A 21,306-nucleotide genomic window follows, 5' to 3' on the forward strand; every position below is an offset into this window, starting at 1 on the left:
CTCGCATTGGTTGGGCGCGAAGACTAAAAAGTGGAACACGCCGTTGTTTACACAAATAAACGACGATCGCAGCAGGGTTGTGGCATAGGCAACGCATCCTGTGTGCGGTTGTGCTAGCGTTTCCATTGACCACACACACACACGCGCCCATTCGCTGCCACACGTTATTTACACAGCATCAGCCAAACAAACAACGCACGCGGATATGTGCGCATCGAAAGCACAACAAAGTGCGGAAGGATATACGGGGAGGTTGAGGGTTGGCGGACACTAAAACGAATCAAACATTGACGATCTTTTACGGGTGCGTGCACCCCCGGGGACTGGGGCCGAGAAAAGCCATCCCACGGAACAGAAAATTCCCTTTCCCCCCCCTTCCCCCCTTCGTTTCTCTTACCTTGAACTGCTGCAGCGTGAGCGATTCTGCCTCAGCAAAATCGTTGTCGTCCGAGTCGCCGATCGCCTCGATCATGTCCAGCGGTTCGTTGTCCTCGCTGGGATCACCTCCCGACTGCTGGCTCGCGCTGGACCCAGCCGCTCCGGCCCCATTTACGATCGCGACCGGGTTGCTTGTATTTGGGGTGAGGCTTGCACCGGCCCCATTGCGCAAATGATATTGCTGCTGCTGCTGCTGCTGTTGCTGCTGTTGCTGCTGGTGATGTTGTTGCTGTTGGTGCTGCTGTTGTTGCTGCTGCTGCTGTTGCTGCTGCTGCTGCTGCTGTTGTTGCTGCTGCAGCAATTGTTGCTGCTGCTGGCGGATCACATTTTCGAGCGCGTATTGCGCGCGATTGTCCGGCTCCGCCACTAAAAGGTCACTCCAGTCCGGCTCGGCTTTGATCGATACGGCTTGCTGCATCATCGTGTCGAACATTCAAGCGTCCTTTACGGAAATCCTTGCGCTTCCGCGACGTGTGTGTGTGTGGGTGTGTGCGTGTGAGACACGTCTCGCACTTGCTCTTTTCCAGGGGGTTGCTTTCGATGTGCCACACGCGCGCGACACACAACGCCTACTGTTGCTGCTGTTGCTTTGTGTCTCGCGCGTACCAAACCGGGAGGGTGTGTGTGTGTGTGTGTGTGTGTGTGTGTGTTGATGATGACACCAGTAGCAGCTGCCGCCTCCGGGCAAACGACGAGGTGTGAGATGGTACCGCGCGTGTGTGTGCGTGTGTGCACAAAAGAAAAAGCCACTGCGCAGTGGGGAGAAAACTATCTCACCCTTTTCGCCGACACTCGGTAGGAAAAACCCCGCACGCACAATACACAATTTCGTCACCTTTCACTTTTCCCCTCGGGGTGCTGCTGCTGAGTTGTAGCACTTTAGGGATGCTGTAGGCGCTATTGATTGTCACCGAAACACTATCGGCACACACAGGACGAGGGAAGGGAGATAGACACACAGCGACACGGCTACGCAGCACACATGCACACACTTGGAGGTGGGAAAACACGCGACAATGAACCTGCTGCAGGCGCAATTCTGGGCAGCGCGATGGGGAGGAAGAAGGGCATAAATCGATCTTTGGGCAAAGTGGATTATTATTGTTCGCTTGATGCTGACGGAGGTGTGTGAGAGTGAGTGTGAGAGAGGTAGTAATTTTCACGAAACTGGCGCTTCTGCCTCCTATTTCCTACTTTGCCGGCGTAATTTTCCGTAATGCACACACACAACGCAACACGCACTGCGATCACTTTGTTTTGTTTCAACGCTAGCTACTGGGTTCCGGGTTGGTTTGGTCGGAAAAGCGAGTGAAAATTTCGAGCGAACGAATGGCTTCCGCCAGACTCCGTGCTTCCTGCCTTGACGATTTCCAGAGAAATAATAAACATGATGGAAGAAAAGGGAGCAAAAACTCCCAGTACAAACCCACAGGCAGGGTAGCGTGTAGGGTATGCTGCTGTCCTGCTCGCACTAGTTGAAGGGAAGCGGCAACTGTGACGTCATTGGTGCTGAAAACGTACAGCAAGCGTGATGTGGTATGGGGTTAGCCGTGCGAAGAAAAGCGCTGTCAAACTGAACGCAGCAAAGTAAACATTCGTTCAGTTTCGAATTGCAACTTGACGAAGCAAAAATCAAAACGATGGTTGTGAAATTCTGAATTGAATGCTTTTCAGTGCTCTTGATGACAACTCGGGCGTTAAAATGAATTGAATAATTTAATTAGCATTATAATATTATAATAGGCATTACTTTTGCACAGATAATTCATCAAAAAGCCCTTTTTTGTGGAATATGTTAGTTCGAAAACAGCAGCAAGCGATTCGAAACTGTCGGCTGTCATTGGTCCACATTGTTGTGACGGGTGGTTTGTTTTGATTGCAGTGCTCCCCTATCGTACACAGAATACCGGTATCAAATCCATTTCAGTTAATTTGTTGTAAATTTTGCACCAGTGGACCATCTTTCCCTCCCACCACACCAACACACAACGATGCCCATCACAACGTCTTTACTTCATTTGGCGCGTGGCATGTACAACCGGTGCCACAGGTTAATAATACCGCGAAATATACACAGCACCGTGCGTGAGTATTATGAAACCATTGCCCCCCACAACATTGTGCAAGGTTTGTTGGTTGATAGGAGATTAAACTGTCCTCATTTCTCTTTACAGAGCTGCTTCACGGCGAATATGAATGGCAGGATCCAAAGAGTGAAGATGAAGTGTATGTCACTGCCAATCGTGCCCGCATCTACAACTTTTCAACTGTGTCAAATTCATTTCGATCCTTAATTTTCAGCGTAAACATTACGTACATCGATAAGGATGGCAAGGAGACGACGGTTCGGGGCAAGGTGGGCGATAACGTACTGTACCTGGCCCATCGGTTCGGTGTCGAGATGGAGGGCGCCTGCGAGGCCTCGCTGGCCTGCACCACCTGTCACGTGTACGTGCAGGACGAGTATCTCGATCGTCTGGCCGAGCCGGAGGAGAAGGAGGACGATCTGCTCGATATGGCACCGTTTCTGCGCGAAAACTCCCGCCTCGGCTGCCAGATAGTGCTGCAGAAGGACCTGGAAGGGATGCGGTTGCAGCTTCCGCAGGCGACACGAAACTTTTACGTAGACGGACACAAACCAAAGCCGCACTAGTTTGCGTTTGTGGGTGGGGTTTTCGTTTTTGGGCGCTAGTTTTAGTGTGGTTTTCGTTTGGTTATACATATTTTTGTTTGCAGTTAAAGATTAGGACGCTTTCGCTAGTGTGGGAATGTTAATAGCGAACGATTGTTCCTCCGCGCTACGGAAAGGCAATGCGCGGTTACATTCAGGCATTGTAGTGGTAGAAAAGAAAAAAAAGGAGCAGTTACATTTATTGTACGTGTAATAAAAGAAGCGACGAACAAATGTTACTCCCTTGTCTATTAAATTGGGTTTTCTTCCCTTGCTCGCATCAATACCGACCAGGATGACCAGAATATCCTGTTCCATCTCGATGTGGGCTGTCTTAGATTTCCGCAAAAAAAAAACGGAATAATTTGCATTGCCGTGGACAGCCGGGCACATCTTCTAATGCTGCTGTCCGGCAGGGGAGAGTCAGAATTAGAATTAAATAGAGGGGATCGTTTCTAAACACGTCCAAGATTCTCAGTCTGAAGTGCGGTTTGACAAGTTTTCCCCCTTCCTCCCTTCCAAGGTCATACGCTACCGTGAGACAAAGACCCCGACCACGCCAGTTGGTTTCTTATTAAAGTCTTTTATTGAAATTAATTTATTCTTTCTAGGCATTAGAGTTAGTTTGTCATCTTTCTCTTCCCCCTTGTTACTTTACACTATATATCTCCGTTTTTTTTTCCTGCACAATTGTAACACGGCGCACATCCGCAAACAAAGCATAACGAAACAGTAACAATTTAAAATGCACCGACTATTTTTTTTTAAGGAAAACAACCTCCCACACGGGCAGGACACGACAACCGCAGTTTGGGTAAGGAATCGACGCGGGACTGATAACTTATTAGATTCTAGCATTGATGTGTGTCTCTTGGTGTGCGTGTGCGTGTGTACGCGTACGTATAAATCATTAATAAAACGGGATGGGGGGGGGGGATGTGTGGGGAGGCGCTGGGGAGGAAACATAAAGACAGACACAGGGAAGTGTGGTAAAAAAAGGAACATTATTTAACAATACCTATTATAACGCGCATACGCATCTGATCGTTGGGCAGAAATCCAGTTCTGCCCCCCCGACCTCTCTTCCTCCAATATCGGCCGGTCACTGTGAGATCGAGAATCCTTTGCCTGAACTGTGGAACTGGACTCGCAAAGAAAAAACAAAAGTTAAAACCGACCCTCTTCCTTAACACGCTACGCATCGCACCGCACACATACACGCACACGCACCGTTTTCGCAAAAAAAAGGATATAAGCATATGCGGTTCTTCTTCTTCTGGGGCGCACGCTAGACCAACGGCCCCTGCAAACCTGTTTCTACAAACACGGGACACGCACGCATAACCAGGCCGGAGGGAGGGAGGACGCTAATCATACACCGTACGGGCGCTGTGGACGCGTTTTTCGCCGGAACTTCTGCGTGTCTTATTCTAGTTTTGCTTGCGTCGCCCTCCCCTTGCTACCCTCTTAGCGTCCCGTTTCATGCGCATCTCCAGACGCAGCATCCCATAATATCATTACGCGGGGTGCAAGATTCCGGTTCTGTCCCTTTTTGGCTAGGCTTTACTCTCTTAACAATCCTCCTTATCCTTATTGTGCGCACCGCGACGTAACAATATGCAAACGCAGAGGGACACAACTTGCCCGCACACTGCTCTCATTCGGTGCTTTTCACTCTCTCTCTCTCTCTCTTTCCCTCTTTCCTGTCTCCTTATGGTGCGTTTCTTTTGTTTTCTCGTTTCCTTAACCGATTCAACCAGCAGCGATGGGTGCATGGTTGGAGGAAGTCCACCACTGTCAGCGAATGCTGGTTCCGCCGCGATAGTAATCGCTGCTCCTGCCAGACCGGCCCGTCATGGAACGGTTGCGGCTGCGATCGTGACCGGAATAGCTGTCGTAGTAGTAGTAATGCTCCCTGCAAAATTAATGCAAAATTCTCGTTTAGCTTGAATTCCCACAAATGGATGAGAACCTTTAAAAAACCAAAAAAAAAAAGGGAAAGGAAGTCCCGTACCTTGATCTCGCGTCCCGTTCCCATCGCTCGCGTTCCCGCGCTTCCACCTCGCACGCCCTGCAATGGTGGTAGCCGTGCGAGCTGGCCATACCGTGGGAAGAATGGCCGCCGTATCCGGTCTTGGGATGGGACACCTTGCCGTAGTAGACGCCCGGGGTCGGATCGTGCGGTTTGTTGGTGGCGGAAAAGTCCACCCGTATCCGCCGGTCCCCGATCTCGATGCCGTTCGCCTGGTCGTGGGCCACCTTGGCGTCTTCCGCGCTCTCGAAATACACGAAGCCGAATCCGCGTGAGCGTCCCGTCTAGAAAATGAAAAGATTGCAGATTTGTTTTAATTGTTTTAACAACTGCCCCGTACCATCGGGATCTAGCTAGTTCGATGAAACATGGCTGTCCGGAAAGGCCTTTAATGAGAATGCTACTGTTTGGACGCATTTCATCCGTAAACTTTCCAGCATGGGACTCTCTACCGCGCGCCTACTTAGACCGGGAGCAAGGCTTTACATTCCCGGCTAGGTTTGCATGCGGTGGCAGCAATTCGCATCGTAAGCAGTAGGCCATGCCATACCAACCTTTGCATCCAGCACCACGGTCGTCTTTCGCAGTGGACCAAACTTGGAAAACGTATCGTACAGTTCCGCCTCGGTGGTGTACACGCTGAGATTGAACACGGCCAGCACGACCTTGCCGGACGAGCTGCCGCTGTGTGACGAACACTCGTGCGCCCCGCCGGATGCCGACGAGGAGGCCGGTGGGTCGTGGTAGTGTGCGGTGGAGTGTGAACTTCGATGGTGCGAGCTTCTGCGGTAACTGGACGAGGAGCCACCGTAATCGGCCGGTGTGCGGCCCGACTCCGATGTGCCTGGATTGTAGCGTTCCGAATCGTCGCGATACTCTCGACGGTAGCTGCGTTCCCGGCTGCGGGACCGCGAGGGCTGCAAAGTGCGGACAGACGGTACGGTATTAGTTACAGGGCACCACAGATACCATCGACTGGCTGGGTGGGCTGCGTTCGCTCTGCTTACCTCGTAGTAGTTATAATTTCTCGAGTGGCTCATGCTGCCTGCTCCTCCGCTGATGTTTCGGCTACTTCTCCGCGTAACGACAACCCAATGGCAACGAGCGATGTGCGACCGTTTGCAGGACTTAAATGCTAACTATATCGCACCAAAATAACAACACTTCACTGCATCTAAAAACTAACGAGCGCGCACAGCAAATGAACACCAACGGTGGCCGTGCAAGCGGACGGGGCTTTTGCGGGGTTTGGATGATTGCTACTCTGCACACACAACTTTCCAACATACGCACTAACACACACGCACACACACTCTTCGCGTCTATTCGCTTCCCGGGTGCCAAACTTCGCTCGGGATGATTAGCGGCATCGCTCACGGGCGCACAGACTGGTGCTGTATCGGTAGGGAGGAACTGTCCCGGTCTGGCTGGCGGTCGTTTTGCGGATAAACGCGGAACCGGTGTTGTTGCTGCCGATGCCTTTGCAATGCCGGTTGGTTTGATCCCAGCTAGGCACGACCGTAGGGCTTATCTACACGAGCCGTCGCTGCGGTGACAGCTGGTCGATTGCTCAAAAAATCGCCGAGTAGCTCAGTGTTAAGGGGGAACTACACGCAGGTCTTCCGAGGATCTGGAGAAATAATGCAGCAAAAAATTAAAACGTTTTCTACGCTTTTATTATCAACCATTTTCGTTGTTTTTTTAATCAAAAATCAGCAATGAATTCAAACCCCTCCATCAGTAAAAAAACTTTTGTGGAGCAAATCAGGAATAAGCATATCAATTTTCAATTTTTAAAAAGTAGTGAAATATGATTAAAATATAAACATTTTTCTATTTTTTAAACTTCAAGCTCTCTTTTTACAACAAGAAAATGCATGTACAGGCGATTCACGAAGTGCACTGTACCTCTTATACGCGGTTTCAGAGATTGCTATATTTGACAATTCTTTGAACAAAATTGTACTAATTTGACACATCAATTGTAAAATGTCAAATAATTTCCTTTTTGATCGAATGTTATAAACTATTTAAATAGGGGTGATTCTCAGTCAGAATCATATGAAATAATTAAACGTGACGAAAAGCTTAAATCTCATAAAGTGGTTAAACTACGCAAACTTGCAAAATTACACGAACATTAGGTTGGAAATATACGAACCGAGATCGTCACAGTACCGCGAAATTACGCCTTGCTATACGCCTTGTTTATAACAATTGTAGAATAGTTGGGCTGTTAAATCTTCCGAGTTTTCAATCGTGCCTGCTGTTTTTGATAGATACCCACTTTGGTATTGCAGAGATTTTCTTCGTAGCATGAACCGATTATTTTAGTTTTTTCTGGTGAAATTGTTTAAAAACTTGTGCTGAGAAACAATTTTTGTACTTTATTTTGCAAAAACTATGGGAAATAAATAATTTGATTCGCAAATCGATAAAAACAATTTTATCTTGGAACATAAAATTGTCACCAGACCTCGGATGATTCCATACAAGAACCGCGATTATCTCTCCTGCCAGTCAGATTTTATAACAAAATTAACAGTACAATTTATACGCGATTTTCATGGTGCCTCGAAAATTACGGTTCGTGTATTTCCAACCTAAGTGATATTTTGGCTTGAAATCACGAGATTCGACCTACGTGGAAATTCAAAATACGCGGTATGTTGTTGAAATTATGGAACAGAGTCAAAGGAGAAAAATCTTCTCAGACACGTTGAGCTACATATTTTGACGAGCAGTTTGTATAATTTCTTTCGGTTTTCAACATTTCACTCAACGGTTTAATTTAACTTCTTTCAAATTGTATCTCAAATTACCTTGAACATATCAACCTTGTTTTTCATTAACCGCAGCCGATGATGAAAAATGTTGTTTGGGAATAGGAGGAAAATAAACCCGCGAAATGGGATGACAGCTGGAACGAAGGCCACCAAAACCAAAACACGCACTTTCCCGGTTAGTTGGTGTTTCAAAACTACGCACACCAAATTTACACTCGAAAATGTCCGAAAGCACCACACAATCTGCGGACATTAATCCGGACGACACAATAAAAATCTTGGTGGCGAGTGATATACATTTAGGATACAATGAGAAAGATCCTATACGAGGTAAGCATCGGTGGTGGCGCTGTTCCGCGGCGTACAGGAATATCCTTGTAACGTAATTGTTCCTTCCAGGGGATGATAGCTTCATCGCCTTTGAGGAAGTGCTGCAGCACGCGCTGGAAAATGACGTGGACGCGATACTGCTCGGTGGCGATCTGTTCCATGTGGCAAACCCGTCCACCAACACGCTGGACCGCTGCTTTCGACTGCTGAAGACGTACACACTCGGCGACAAACCGATTCGGTTGGAGTTTTTGAGCAATCAGAACGACAACTTCCTGGAATCGCTAAGCCACACGGTGAACTACGAGGATCCGAACATGAACATCGCGATACCGGTGTTTTCCATCCACGGCAACCATGACGATTCGGGCGGTGCCGGGCGCGTCAGCTCGATGAATCTGCTCAGCACCAACGGGTACGTGAACTACTTTGGCAAATGGACCGACCTGAGCAAGATCGACATTCGCCCGATACTGCTGCGCAAGGGCGAAACGAAGCTGGCACTGTACGGGCTGAGCTACATGAGCGATGCGCGGCTGTGCCGCCTGCTGGACGATGCGAAAGTCTTCATAGAGAAGCCGGATGAGCCCGGCTTTTTCAGCATCATGGTACTGCACCAGAATCGGGCGGAACGGGGGCCGAAAAATTATCTGCCCGAAAGCTCGCTGCCCCAGTTTCTGGACCTGATCATCTGGGGCCACGAGCACGACTGCCGCATCGAGCCGGAGGAGAACGCGGCGAAGAAGTTCTACGTCAGCCAGCCCGGCTCGACCGTGGCGACGTCACTGTCCGAGGGCGAAGCGATACCGAAGTGCTGCGGATTGCTCAGCATTCACAAGGGCCTCTTCCGGATGGATCCGATACCGCTGAAATCGGTACGGCCGTTCGTGTTTGAATCGATCGATCTGGCCACGGTGCAGGAGGAGCTGGCGCTTGACGAGGGGGACGTGCAGCAGCGGGTCCAGGCCTTCGCTACCGAGCGTATCGAGGCGATGATAGAGCGTGCCAAGCAGCAGCAGTCGGGGTACGTCCGGCAGCCGAAGCTTCCGCTCATTCGGCTCCGGCTGCTGCTTACCGAAGTGGAGCAACAGTTTAACGCGATCCGGTTCGGGTTTCGCTATCACGGGCGGGTAGCAAACCCGCAGGACATGGTCATCTTTAAGAAGAAACCCAAAGCGATGGTAAAGGACGAGCTGGGCAAGATGCTGGACAAGGCTGCGCTGCAGGAAGCGTACCGGAACCAGCGCGAACAGCGTGCCCAGCGGGCGGAGGAGATCGTCGATCGGTATTTCCGCGAGGCGGACGTGATGAACCAGCTGGAGGTGCTGTTCCCTCGCAGCATGACGGAACTCTGCCGCCGGATGGTGGACTACGAGGACGATGAGGCGGGCGAGAAGATTATCAAGTTTTACGAGGACAAAGCGCTCGAGTTTCTGCGCGCACAGGGCAATCTCAGTGAGGAGGGTATCTGTGAAGCGCTGGCCGGGTTCCCGGCGGCCGACCCGGAGGTGCACGAGAAGGTGCTCCACATGCTGGACACACGATCGAAGCAGCAGGACGCGGTCGATCCGTTGAGGCGCTTTCGCGATCTGGACGATGAGGCAGAGAACAACGATGGGACGACGGGCAAAGGTACGATGGATACGACCGCTGCGAAACCTGCCCGTGGTGCACGGGGTGGTGGTGCGCGTGGCGGAAGAGGTTCACGTGGAGGTGCACGTGGCGCTAGCAAGGCAACGGTAGCGGCAGTAACTACAACTACTGGAGCCGGTGCGAGCCGTTCTCGGTCACAAACGTCGATTAGTTCATTGTTTGCCTCGCAGACGAGTAACAACGGCAGTATTGCCAGTGTGGCCACCAGAACATCGTCCAGAAAACCGGCCGCCACAAAGGCTCGTCAGATGGACTTTGATTCGGATGATGAGTGAAGCATCATGACAGCGGCGTTTGGTTGAGGGGTAAGCATTGTTACTCATTCTGTAGAATTACATGTTTGGTTTTAAGCATTAAGTTTAATCATGAAAGCTGTTCCTCCTGTACATTACTTGTTTAATTGAAATATTCTCAGGGAAAAAGAGAAAATAAATCCTGATTGTTTACAGGAGAGAAAAGCTTTAACGCTTTAAATTTAAATCTACAGCCCAGGAGCTACTTTTCCCATCCGAATGACTGCGTTACAGATAATAATTTAAATTTCTTTTCCTATATTGCTATTATACACCTTACCTTAACCTATACGGTTCTCCTTTATGGTGAATTAAAACTATCTTGCGCTGCCGGGAATGCTTACAAAGGTTCCATTGTCAAGTCCGTTATGGGATCGAGATCAGTTCAAGGGTCAGCCTGGTGTCAGGATATCTTCCAGGAGATGTTTGTCAGAAATAATACCGAGGCTAGTAGGGGTTGAGGATGATTTTCAGGATCAGTATAATATTAGGACCAGTTCAAGGATCATTATAGATTCAGAAGCAATCCTTAGAACAGGATGAGTTCATAAACATTTTCAGGACCAACATAGGTTGTGAATCAGTTTATAGAATAGGTAAAGGATCAGAATCAGTTCCATATGGGTTCAGGATCATTTCCAAGAGCGGGATGGGTTCAGCAACAGGAGATGGATTCCAGGACCGGTATCGGTTGTGGATCAGTTCCAGAATTGGTGTAAGATCAAAATCAGTTACAGAACCTATACAGATTTAGGATCGATTCCAGGCTCTGAATGGGCTTGGTATTATTTCCAGGATCAGCATATGGTTGGGAACAGTTCTATGGCCTGTATGGGTTCAGGGGCAATTCCAATACCGGGATACGTTCACGAATTCTTCAATTTCTAAGATTGCTATGCTCATTATTAATAATCAGTTCCAGAAGCAATATGGGCTTAGGCTTAGTTCCAGTATCAGTATAAGGTCAAAATAAGTTTCAGGTCTTAAATGAGTTGAGCATCCACCGGGTAGGTGCGGGTTTGTGTATCAGTTCCTGGATTGATAGATTGTTATGTTCAGTTCAAGGAATTGTATTAGTTCCTATAAGATCTAGGATGGGGTTAGGGTCAGTTTAGGTACGGTATGGGTTCAGGGTCAGTGTTAATTATTATTAACGGTCGATTCGGTGGTACAGTGTTATTTCTTGTGATTCCCGAAAGAGGGCGACACAGACAGTGTTTAGTATGGTCAACGTCTATCACTGATCGGGTTGAGCATTCCCGAAGGATCCCGATCTAGGCTAAGCGAAAGATGCAAGGTCACTCTTTCGTCAAAGCCCACGACAAGTGACGGATTTTTTAGCGTCTCTAATGAAAACATAAATAATTAGACAGCTTAAAAAACGCTTGTTTCAACTTAAAAAATATTTACCAACTGGCGAAAGAAAGAGTCCTGTTGCAGTGTGCAACAGTCAGTTTTAATACTCGTTCAGGGTTTGCTTCAGAACTGATAAGGTTTCGTGATCAGTTCCAAAATCTGTATGACCTTAGTATCAGTTGTGCGGCCATTAGAGAGCCAGAACACCTGAGAACAACGTTGCACTGTGCTGTAACCTGGTCAATTTAACCTAAATTCTGACTGAACTGCATTACTATTTGATAGGTCATAAGCTGCAACAAAGCATAAACAAATAATTTACACCTTGTACACCATTCAATTAAATTCTTAAAAAAAAAGTAATGATTATACAACCCATAACCACGGCGATAGAAAATGGCCCCACAAGCTTTACACTTCACCAGTTCCTTTCCTCTATTTCCATTTCACTTATGCTACCCGTTGCATATGACGTCAATTTGTTACGGCTAAAATAATCACTCCACAGCCATGATGTCATCACTATGCCCCGGGGGTGCATCGATGCCAATCTCCTCTCGACCGCCGCCGATAGGCGGCGGCTGTCGGCCCCGATCAATGAAGTGGTATCATGTCCGACGGCTTGGTCTGGATTTTTGGAGTGGTCTCCTCATCCCCGGTCCCCGGGGTGTGAAGGTGCGGAACACAGGATGTGTCCATGTGAGACTTTATAAACGCCCATAACCATAATCGTAACGATAAATGGCTTGTGTGTGTGTGTGCCGCCCGCGTGTGGGCCTAACGGAAACCGTCTGCTTTTTTCATTGATGGAGTTAAATGCGGTGGGTGGAACAAGGCGGGGGGGGGGGGGAGGGAGAACGGTGTCTGATGATTATGATTACACTAATATGAATATGAATCGAACTGAAGGAGGATTATGCACCGTTTCACACAACGGTCGATGGTGACACATTCTGGGGCGCATCCTGCTGATGAAGACACTTTAAATAAATGGCCAAATTTGCAGTTCGTAAAATCGAATGAATCGCAGGATTAGTGCGGGGAGAGTGCGTGACGGATAAACAATCGAAATTGCTGAACAGAACGAGTAACTGGATACTGGAAGACGAAGTACTGACGAGTACCCGGTGTAAGTGTTGATTGAGTTGTAATTTTTAAGGAGAGTTTGTCCCCTAAAGCAAGCTTGTTGGAGAAAGAAATAACTGCTCCAAGCTACTAATAGCCATCAGTAAATATACTGCCCGGCTGATTGGTAATGCACACAGTTACGTCGGAGAATCGTTGCCGGGTTTCGTAGTGTGGCCACTTCAGATTAGTCGCATTATCAGTGGTTGAAGCGCCCTCATAAAAGGGAATCACCGGAACATTGGACAGGTGCAGTACGGAACGGTACGTCTTAGCAGGAGCCAATTCGAGACAGTTAAACACTATCAGCATGAAAGGTACAAACGAGAATTAAATCAAACGGGTTTCCAGTGTGTCTAAAGATCGTACTTTATTCTTGTTGTTTCTGTCTTTTCAAATAATAGTTGTGCTATGCGCAGTGTTGCTTTTGGTGGGTTCAGTGCTAGCTGACGATCGCTGTCCACCGCATGACGATCCAGAGCTTCCGCCCGTGCTGATGCCACATCCCACCGATTGTGATAAGTTCCTGATCTGCAGCCATGGCGTCGCCGTTGTTAGCAAGTGTCCGCCCGGGTTGCATTGGAATGACTCCCGGAAGCTGTGTGACTATCCATACGAGGCACAATGTGTACCGTCTTTTTAAAGCTTAATGTTTGATAGTAAAATTATTGTAAAACAAACCAAACATTTCATAAATGGCTAAGATTGGAGGCATTCCGAACATATATACGTGTACAGTCAATTCTGCTGCCGTCATTCCGGGTTTGTTCTAGGTCGTCAAAGGTATGTAATAGACAGCACAAGCAGCGCAGGGGTATTGTGGGAGTCATAAGAGCTCCAGGACTTAGGGACAGCCAGCAAACACCAAGTTCCATAATCGAGACGATGATGCCAGTCACTCAAAGCATGTTGCCGTTCTTTCTATAGACTCTAGAAGCCCAGAGTAGCTGCGGATCATCACACGGTGATAACGTACTCCAGCAAAGAGTTGGTAAGTGCGTAGTACATCGTCTTGATACAAATAGGAACCCGAAGTTTGCGTGTCATGTTGATCACCAGTCCATGTTCCAGCTGTTCCTCCAATGAGAGTCTAGCATCTAGAAAGACGCTTAGATCTTCGGCACAGTACGCTCTTTGGACGTTCCGTCCGTAAACTATGTACAGTTTGATGTCACTAGTTAATTTGGCCCGGTTGCAGGTTTCGCAACAGAACTTAAGACGTGTATACTGACTGCAGGCCATATTTAAATGTTTTCATGCAAACATGTAGATAAGAATTCCTGCTCTCTTTTGATGTCTTTTTACTGATACTTTTTATGACCGTTTTATTTCGGTTTCGGACACTCCTGAGGCAGGCCAAGACCGCAAAGCGGTTGTAGCGCCGGATAAGTAAGTAAATTTTATGACCGTTCTGCTATCTTGGTACAGGTTTCCATCCAATCCTTATCCAGGTTTATAGCCCTTCCATAGTTTTGTCTTATTTACTTATTTAAATGTTTTATTTACAAATGTTAGTGTTTCCATTACATTAGCAATCGTGGTCCACTTTCTTTTTCAATATGTTTGACAGTTGTCAACTCGTACGACTTAACAACATGCCCATCGTGGGTTCAAGTTCCAATATGACTGACTATTATCCTGCTATAGGTTATCAAAAAGTCACTAAAAACCAAGCCCCGATGTGGCGCAGGCAGGTCTTGGCCGACAACGGTTGTTGTGGTAATTTAGTTATGCTGAACTTATGGAATAGCTTCTATTAAATGTCATGACATGTTCATATGACATATGTGTCATCCATCCACAGGGCTCACTGTCACGGCTTATTATTGACCCGTGCCCTATGTTCTGCAAGACTATTTGTGTACCAAGCAGCCATGGATATCCAGGAGTGCTAAATGCAAATAAAATCAATTAAACTAACTTCATTCAACTTTGTTGCATCATCAGCTCATATAAAAAAAACCCATGGCCCAGGAATGTCCTTATTCCGTGTATATTATTATTGTATATTATTCCGTGGGAAATATAAACCCGTTATAAGCATGTTTTAAAGTTGTTCACTTAGTCCTAGTTATGCAGCTCCGATGGTTTCACTATTTTGCATGGTACCACGCATTTTTGGGTTAATGTACAATGGAAAATTGTAATTGTTAAACGTTCATAGCGTACGATTTGGCAATCCTTTCAAGCAAGCATTTGACTGCATTTGAATGATGGTACAGGAAGCAAGTACATGATAGTTCGAAGCAAGTATTTTTATTTAAACGTTTTGAACTACACAAAAAAACACTACTACGCATGATAAAACGGATGGAGCGAGGTAGAATCTCCACCACAGAATTATTTAGAATCACTGGGAATAGTTTGATAATTTTTGATACACTTTCAACACGTGTGTAGAAGAAAACAATGATGTCTTTTGATCTGAATATGAATATATCAATGATTCAATCACTCTACCATTGCTTGTTGCCTCGGAGAATGGAAACACCGCAAAGAAATAAAAATCATCCAAGCATCCATAGTTGGTTAGCAAAACCGTTCTATAGTGAGTAACTTTTTCGTGGAAGGAAGATCCTATAGTGAGCAATCGTTTTACCTATGAGCGTAACGTGAGCGTAACGTGAGCGTCACCTCTTACTTCGTTTTGTATAGGGAGATTTGATAAGGTGCTTATTATGAGCATAAATTCAAACGCCTTTTAAAGGGTTATTATCTTACTTTGTCTGTCCTATTCTGGCCAACATGTTTGTAATTCAAACAAGCCTTTGGAGTTTTTTTTTTATACGAAACAGGAGCAACATTGATAGATTGATACACTGCGATACGCTGGAAGGAATACTCTGGAATAAATCTGGAAAGAAAGTGGGCCCATATTACGACGACGGTGGCTTTTACACTTAGTGAGGATAACCAGCACGGTTCATCCAATGGAGTTATTGTAATCCAATAATCCAGCTGAAAAACCCCCATTTAACCATCTAAACAGTGCTTGGCTAGTTTTAATTCACTAACCCCTTCTTCTATGAAACACTTCAACCATAACTGACACTGATAACAAGACGACGGTGTGCCGATCCGAGACGCGCCGTAAAGCGTTGTGAAGCTGAGGGGAACGGGAACCTTCTTCCTTCTGAATTGTGATTTGTTTCCTGCACTTTTTGCACAGCTGCAGCTTTATATGCCATTTACATCTCGGTGCAAATAAAAGAGCTCCTCAGTTAGCCTTCCACTAATCCACTAATGCAGCATGCAAGCTTACAATTGGGGCTCGTAAACGGAACAAACACACATCCCCCGTTCTCGCCCGCCGTCGTCGTCGTTCCAAAGGGCTGGTGATGTTTGTCAGCACAACCCATCCAACCAGCCCGGCCATCATAAAGCTATGATCGTTTCCCGGCATCGCCCCACACCGCTGCACGGAGCAAAGCTACATAAATTTTATTCTCCGTCCAACTGGTGCACCCCCGGATCGGTACGCCGGGGATATGTGGAGAAACAGTTTGTCAACTGTCATCAAGAGCACGTGGTCGACAAGGACCACGCTTCCACAGCGGATCGGAGTTCAAACTTTTCATTTTTGGTCTAGTGTGCTGTGTGTCGCTCCATGACACATGCGGTGTTTGTGTGTACAGGTTGGGAATGCATAAAAATGTTGTTAAAATTGGACTCGTTCTTGTGCTGTGGGAAGCTTGTTTGCCGCTGTCACTCGGCACTCGGGTGACGATTACTGAGCTCTGCATGTTTGAGTTTATTTACTCGATTTGGTTTAAGCGAGAGTAGCATCGTTTCTGCTCCTGGCGAACCCTTAACCATCCCAAGAGCGTGAGTTTGAAAAATTGGGAAATGGAGGTTAATTTTAAGCACATTCCTTACAGTGACTGGGAATGTAATCCGGAAGTGCCCCTTTTCGGTGTACATTTGAACGTTGGACTTAATGGGCGGGAATTCCTGTTTCGAGTACGACAGTTAAAAATGCATAAAAGCAGAAGTTGTAAGCCTATGGATGTAGAATAATTCAATTTGTGAGAGAATTCATAAACTATTGCACCATTCAGGCTTTATTTACGGTGAAGTTAATCCTAATGGCGCTCAATATGATTTCAAGAGCCATCGTCTATATTACTCATTGACATTCGTACGAAGTGATTTAAAGTGCAAGTGGGGCACGCTTAAATGGCTCGTGGTGTTCAATTCTTCGTATTCAAGAGCTCTTCAACACACTCCGCGGTATGTTGGCGATATTTTGCTTTCAATATCTTAACACAGAGGCTCTAAAATGTCTTTCGTGTTTCAAGTTAGTTTCGCCGCTAGTTTTTGGGTGAGAAAATCTACCCAAACATTAGGATAGTGTCACGTGTCGTATAGCTTATTATCGTACAATTTTAGATACATTTAAGTCGTCTATTTTGGAATTGGTGTGATCGTTGTTGGCTGTGGATCATAAAACACTCCCCAACCAACCCGAGAGCGGCTACTTGGGATCGTTTCTCATCTCAAGCGCGTATCAATCGTCGATAGCGGAGGAAAATAAAACAGAACAAATCACCATGCTGACACTTACCGGCCAGATGGATGAATAGTTTTTGGCGCCATTTAAAGCGCATCAAACAGAGAGAAAAAGAGACAAAGATGGATGGACAGAACTAAAAAAATAAATCTTTTTGATTGTGGTAGAAGAATTCATCTCGGTTGCCACCAACACAGCGTCGATGATGGTCGAATGGCGTCGGTCGTTTTTTTTGGTCGATTTTATTATCACCAAAACCGCATGACGTCCAAACATGACCGGAATTAACGAATCGCCAAATCGAACGTGCAAAGGAGACGACTCCTCTCCCTCTACCCCACCGAGAAAAGCCCTGACCCGAAGCGAAGAAGCTGTCGGTGCATTTGCACCACGTTTTGCATACTGTCAGTTACAGTTCATGATTATTGCACCCTTCGCGGTTCTTCGTTCGATGCGGGAGTGTTTTTTTTTGTCGTCACATTTATCCCACCATCGATGGCCACCCGGACCCGGGTAATGTGACCATAAAATCCCGTCACAGCGGTGGATGGAGTCGGTGGTGATATAAAATCGAACCTCCCGGTTGTCGGTTGTGATCGTTGGACCGAGAATGCGTCACGTGCGTTGGGGTTTGTGTGATATTATGCACTATGGGTTTCATTAGTGTGGACGCGGGAACATTGGATATTTTTTTATTTTTAATGTAATATTTAATTGAATTAATCCAGACACTTTCTCACGAGCGATCAGGGTGTGCAACTTAGTAGACTTCAAGTGTCAACAAGGCTTTACTTATCCACAAGCATGAATGAACGACGGATTGCTAATGTACACAGTTCTGAGAGGTTCGTCATTCGATTGAAATGTGTCCAGCACCACTCATCCACTTCAGATTATCCGTTGTTATCATCGCACCGAAGCATCGCAATAAAAGGGACAGGCTGCACTGGCCAGTGAGTGCAGTACAGAGTGAAACGCCTTTGCCAGTACAATCTAACCGAAATAAAATGAAAGGTAATAGAAGGTAAAACAAAACAGTTGAAATACGGCCGAGCTGTAACGAAACTTCCTTTCTTGTGCTATCTCAACCATCTAGTTTCTGCCAGTTTGGTACTACTGTTGGCAGCTGCCGTGCTTGCCGACGATCGCTGCCCACCGCAGGACGATCCGGAGCAACCGCCCGTCCTGCTAGCGCATCCCACCGATTGTGACAAGTTCCTGATCTGTAACCATGGAACGACCGTCGTTAGCAAGTGTCCACCTGGGTTGCTGTGGAATGACTCCCAGAAGCAGTGTGACTACCCTTCGCAGGCACAGTGCGCACCGGGTGTGACGCCCAACACTGAACCCGCTCCCAAACCGTCACCCAACTGTCCGCCCGAATACGATCCCGATCATATGGTGTACATTCCGCACGAAACTGACTGTGGGAAGTATTATATCTGCGATCCGTACGGTGTTGAGCTGGAGCAGACGTGCCCTTCCGGGTTGCACTGGAATCCGGTGGTCAACTATTGCGATTTCCCAGAGTTGGCGCACTGTGAAGAGTGAAGTATCGCTTAAAGTGCTCGAGCTGTTCGCCAATCGACATCGCCAAGATGTGCCTGAAGTGTGTCACTGTGGTTAAGTAGTTGTAAGAAAAATCCCCTTCTCAACAAGGGGTGAGGGTTTCTTTTCATATCGATATCAGGCACTTGAGACGTAGTCGAAGACATGATCGGTCACGCTGGCATGCTTCAGGGTGGAAAGATTAGTCAAAGCAAGTGTAATAAAAGTAGGTACATAGTGATGTCAGAATAGATTGCATCGCTGTTCTGTGATAATCACTACTAAAAATAATTGAAATAGTGCGCCTAAAGTTATACTTTCTTCGAAGTATGTCCTAATCAAAGGTATAAATTAAAGGGAAAATTTAATTTTATTGTATGATGTACATGATTTAAATGTCGTAAAAATTGATTGAAGGTGATGGAATAAAGATAAAAGATAAACTAAAAAAGGATAGCATTATATCATTTCCAGTTTGTTCTATGTCTCAAAGCGCCTAAATGTATGCAATGCGTTCGAGTACTTAAGTTATACTGTGTACAGTTTTATAATTTTGTTTAAAAGATGTAAGGAATATAATATTTTTGAATATTAAAAAGGTGTGTAATTAAAAAAATAGAAAGCGAACGAACGGGTGTAAACAATCGAGCAAATAACAATGCTCATTCTATGTCCACCATCAATACCACATTCCACTGAGGGGACAACAAAAAACAAGTGATTCGATTTCGCATCCAACCTTCACACTACCTTTACAGACTCCAGCGTACTGTGTTTACTCGGTTCCACCACCAACTGACACACATTACACACGTAGTATGGGTTTAAAAGAAAAATAAGCCAAAAAAATAACCGACCGAACTCTACCATTTCCGGTCGACCGTGATGGGTGACGAACGGTCGGCCCGAAATAAAATCGAACGGACGTGATAAAGATGGCAAAATGGTTCACAAGGGTGGTGGTGGTGGTGGACAAACCATTGGTGGACAAACAGTACCCTCTCGATGCCCGATGCTACGTGCCAGCATTACGCAGTGGAAAATTCGGTGCGCGGAGGTTTTTTTATTATCGAGAATTGTATTTATGGTTAGCTGGTAAAAGCATCCAAAAACTGCGCGACTGACCGGAGGAAGCCTTTGTTAAAACCACAAATACGCATTCACTTTCTGTTAACCCATTACAATACCCGGGTATGTGAGTGTGTGTGAGTGTTTGCGTAATTTATTGAAATTATTAAATTTATGTTGATGAATTTGACAACCATTATGTTTATTAATTTATTGTTGCACCCTTCCTGCGCACCGACTGCCGAAATACGGTTCGCTGCTGCCGACGGGTGCATTCGCGTGCAGTGTGCAGCAAAAAGCACCCGCGCACTTCCGGATGCCTCTTTATTTTGGGGTTGTTTTCTATTTATATTTCGTTGTTTTCTTTTTGTTTTGCACTGTTCGAAACCGGGGGTTGACAGTGTTCTATTTATTCCCCGGCCATTCGGATGGATTGCTGTGGACCCTGTAACGGGCTGCAATGCGCTGACGTATGCAAACTTGTACGACCCAAAGAAGCAAAAAAAAAAAACCCACCCCGTGTGTGCAGTAAGGATGCCGTTGTTAATATTTCGGTTTTAATTTTCTCGCCTTTTTTTTTGGCACACTCAGGTTCAGCAGTTTTGCTTGATTATTTTTATACCGTTTGCCGCTGGCAGCGATCAATGGACCCTTGAAAATATTATCCTGGAAAAATGTTTACCAGCTGCTTCTGGGTTGGGCGCGGCCACCACACACGGTGGCGTAACACGGTGGTCAATATTTTTGGCAATATTTCTACAGGCTGTTTTTTTATGCTGTATAAAGTGCTGGGTGGATAGAAACCGGGTAACATGGGAGATGCCACGGTGTCCTTTGTCCTTTTTTTGGTCCCCTGTTTTGTTGTGACGTCCCGGCATCAGGAGAGGTGTTGCCAACAGCATGCATGGTGGAGGGGGGATTAATTATTCCTGACATGTGCGATTACCGCCGGGCTTAAAAAGGTATTGTGAAAAGTCAGGCCCGTGTTTTTTTGGACTGCTCTCTGCCGTGTCTTTATTTCCCTCCATTGTACTTGTCACTGTGGAGGGTGTGCATGTATTTGTTTTTTTTTTCTGGTTGGATAGTGCCAAATTGAAGCGTTTTGTGGCAAGTGAGTGTTAATTTAAGATGAGTGATTTCATTAAAAATCGAAACGACTTGAGATGAGGGGTTTAATCACGAAAACAAGAAGAGGCTTTAAAATGCTTTCACTTACCTCACGGTGGTACGAGTTTCGGACAGTTTCGGCAAAACGAAAAGAAAAGGCAAACAACAATTTCAGTGTTTTGAATTTTAAAAATATGTTTTTATTGCTTCATGAGGCTATTAATCACTAGACTTCCGGTCCTTCCCCCTTGTCCTACATATGTATATATATATTCATATATATGCATGTATAATATTAACTAATGAGTATATAAGAGTAAATATATATGTATAATTTAATATCGTTAAATGGCGCGTTCTACATGTGTGTGTGTGTGTGTATTTGTGGA

The 21,306-nt window shown here is 46.2% G+C and overlaps 5 protein-coding genes across 5 annotated transcripts in view; 3 read left to right on the forward strand and 2 right to left on the reverse strand.

Annotated features, from left to right (window-relative positions):
* LOC120908613 (putative uncharacterized protein DDB_G0291608) overlaps positions 1 to 1,828 on the reverse strand; it is a 79,044-nt gene extending 77,216 nt beyond the window's left edge. The window contains exon 1 of the mRNA XM_040319802.1: positions 398 to 1,828. Within this exon, the coding sequence (XP_040175736.1) occupies positions 398 to 871 (474 nt within the window). The 5' untranslated portion in view covers positions 872 to 1,828. The remainder of the gene's footprint in view (positions 1 to 397) is intronic.
* A 450-nt stretch (positions 1,829 to 2,278) lies between these two features.
* Positions 2,279 to 3,348, forward strand: LOC120893517 (adrenodoxin-like protein 1, mitochondrial). Its single transcript, XM_040295468.1, has 3 exons — positions 2,279 to 2,523; positions 2,613 to 2,664; positions 2,740 to 3,348. The coding sequence occupies exons 1-3, from the start codon at positions 2,430 to 2,432 to the stop codon at positions 3,089 to 3,091; spliced, it is 498 nt and encodes a 165-aa protein (XP_040151402.1). The 5' UTR covers positions 2,279 to 2,429; the 3' UTR covers positions 3,092 to 3,348.
* A 324-nt stretch (positions 3,349 to 3,672) lies between these two features.
* Positions 3,673 to 6,669, reverse strand: LOC120896469 (transformer-2 protein homolog alpha-like). Its single transcript, XM_040300605.1, has 4 exons — positions 6,149 to 6,669; positions 5,696 to 6,058; positions 5,124 to 5,425; positions 3,673 to 5,024 (listed from the first exon to the last, which is right to left on the reverse strand). Exons 1-4 carry the CDS (start codon positions 6,179 to 6,181, stop codon positions 4,907 to 4,909), a joined length of 816 nt encoding a protein of 271 aa, XP_040156539.1. The 5' UTR covers positions 6,182 to 6,669; the 3' UTR covers positions 3,673 to 4,906.
* A 1,395-nt stretch (positions 6,670 to 8,064) lies between these two features.
* On the forward strand, positions 8,065 to 11,583 carry LOC120896869 (double-strand break repair protein MRE11). The gene is made up of 2 exons (XM_040301369.1): positions 8,065 to 8,257; positions 8,327 to 11,583. Exons 1-2 carry the CDS (start codon positions 8,149 to 8,151, stop codon positions 10,183 to 10,185), a joined length of 1,968 nt encoding a protein of 655 aa, XP_040157303.1. The 5' UTR covers positions 8,065 to 8,148; the 3' UTR covers positions 10,186 to 11,583.
* Positions 11,584 to 12,865: 1,282 nt separating this feature from the next.
* On the forward strand, positions 12,866 to 19,120 carry LOC120894608 (peritrophin-1). The gene is made up of 4 exons (XM_040297314.1): positions 12,866 to 13,001; positions 13,089 to 13,321; positions 18,040 to 18,208; positions 18,291 to 19,120. The coding sequence occupies exons 1-4, from the start codon at positions 12,995 to 12,997 to the stop codon at positions 18,743 to 18,745; spliced, it is 864 nt and encodes a 287-aa protein (XP_040153248.1). The 5' UTR covers positions 12,866 to 12,994; the 3' UTR covers positions 18,746 to 19,120.
* Positions 19,121 to 21,306: the final 2,186 nt, after the last annotated feature.

Source organism: Anopheles arabiensis, chromosome 2 (genome assembly GCF_016920715.1).
Source record: "Anopheles arabiensis isolate DONGOLA chromosome 2, AaraD3, whole genome shotgun sequence".
In the NCBI taxonomy this organism is placed as follows: domain Eukaryota; kingdom Metazoa; phylum Arthropoda; class Insecta; order Diptera; family Culicidae; genus Anopheles; species Anopheles arabiensis.

Bases quoted from the DNA above. Each gene is read 5' to 3' on its own strand.
- LOC120894608 (XM_040297314.1), top strand. The intron at 13,322-18,039 runs TTTTAAAGCTTA...CAGTTCTGAGAG, and splicing joins AGGCACAATGTGTACCGTCT to GTTCGTCATTCGATTGAAAT. The intron at 18,209-18,290 runs GTAATAGAAGGT...TCAACCATCTAG, and splicing joins TAACCGAAATAAAATGAAAG to TTTCTGCCAGTTTGGTACTA.
- LOC120896869 (XM_040301369.1), top strand. From the start codon at position 8,149: ATGTCCGAAAGCACCACACAATCTGCGGACATTAATCCGGACGACACA. The intron at 8,258-8,326 runs GTAAGCATCGGT...TGTTCCTTCCAG, and splicing joins TGAGAAAGATCCTATACGAG to GGGATGATAGCTTCATCGCC.
- LOC120893517 (XM_040295468.1), top strand. From the start codon at position 2,430: ATGCCCATCACAACGTCTTTACTTCATTTGGCGCGTGGCATGTACAAC. The intron at 2,524-2,612 runs GTGAGTATTATG...TTCTCTTTACAG, and splicing joins AAATATACACAGCACCGTGC to AGCTGCTTCACGGCGAATAT. The intron at 2,665-2,739 runs GTATGTCACTGC...CTTAATTTTCAG, and splicing joins CCAAAGAGTGAAGATGAAGT to CGTAAACATTACGTACATCG.
- LOC120896469 (XM_040300605.1), bottom strand. From the start codon at position 6,181: ATGAGCCACTCGAGAAATTATAACTACTACGAG. The intron at 6,059-6,148 runs GTAAGCAGAGCG...CGCACTTTGCAG, and splicing joins GAAATTATAACTACTACGAG to CCCTCGCGGTCCCGCAGCCG. The intron at 5,426-5,695 runs GTTGGTATGGCA...TTCATTTTCTAG, and splicing joins CCGTGGTGCTGGATGCAAAG to ACGGGACGCTCACGCGGATT.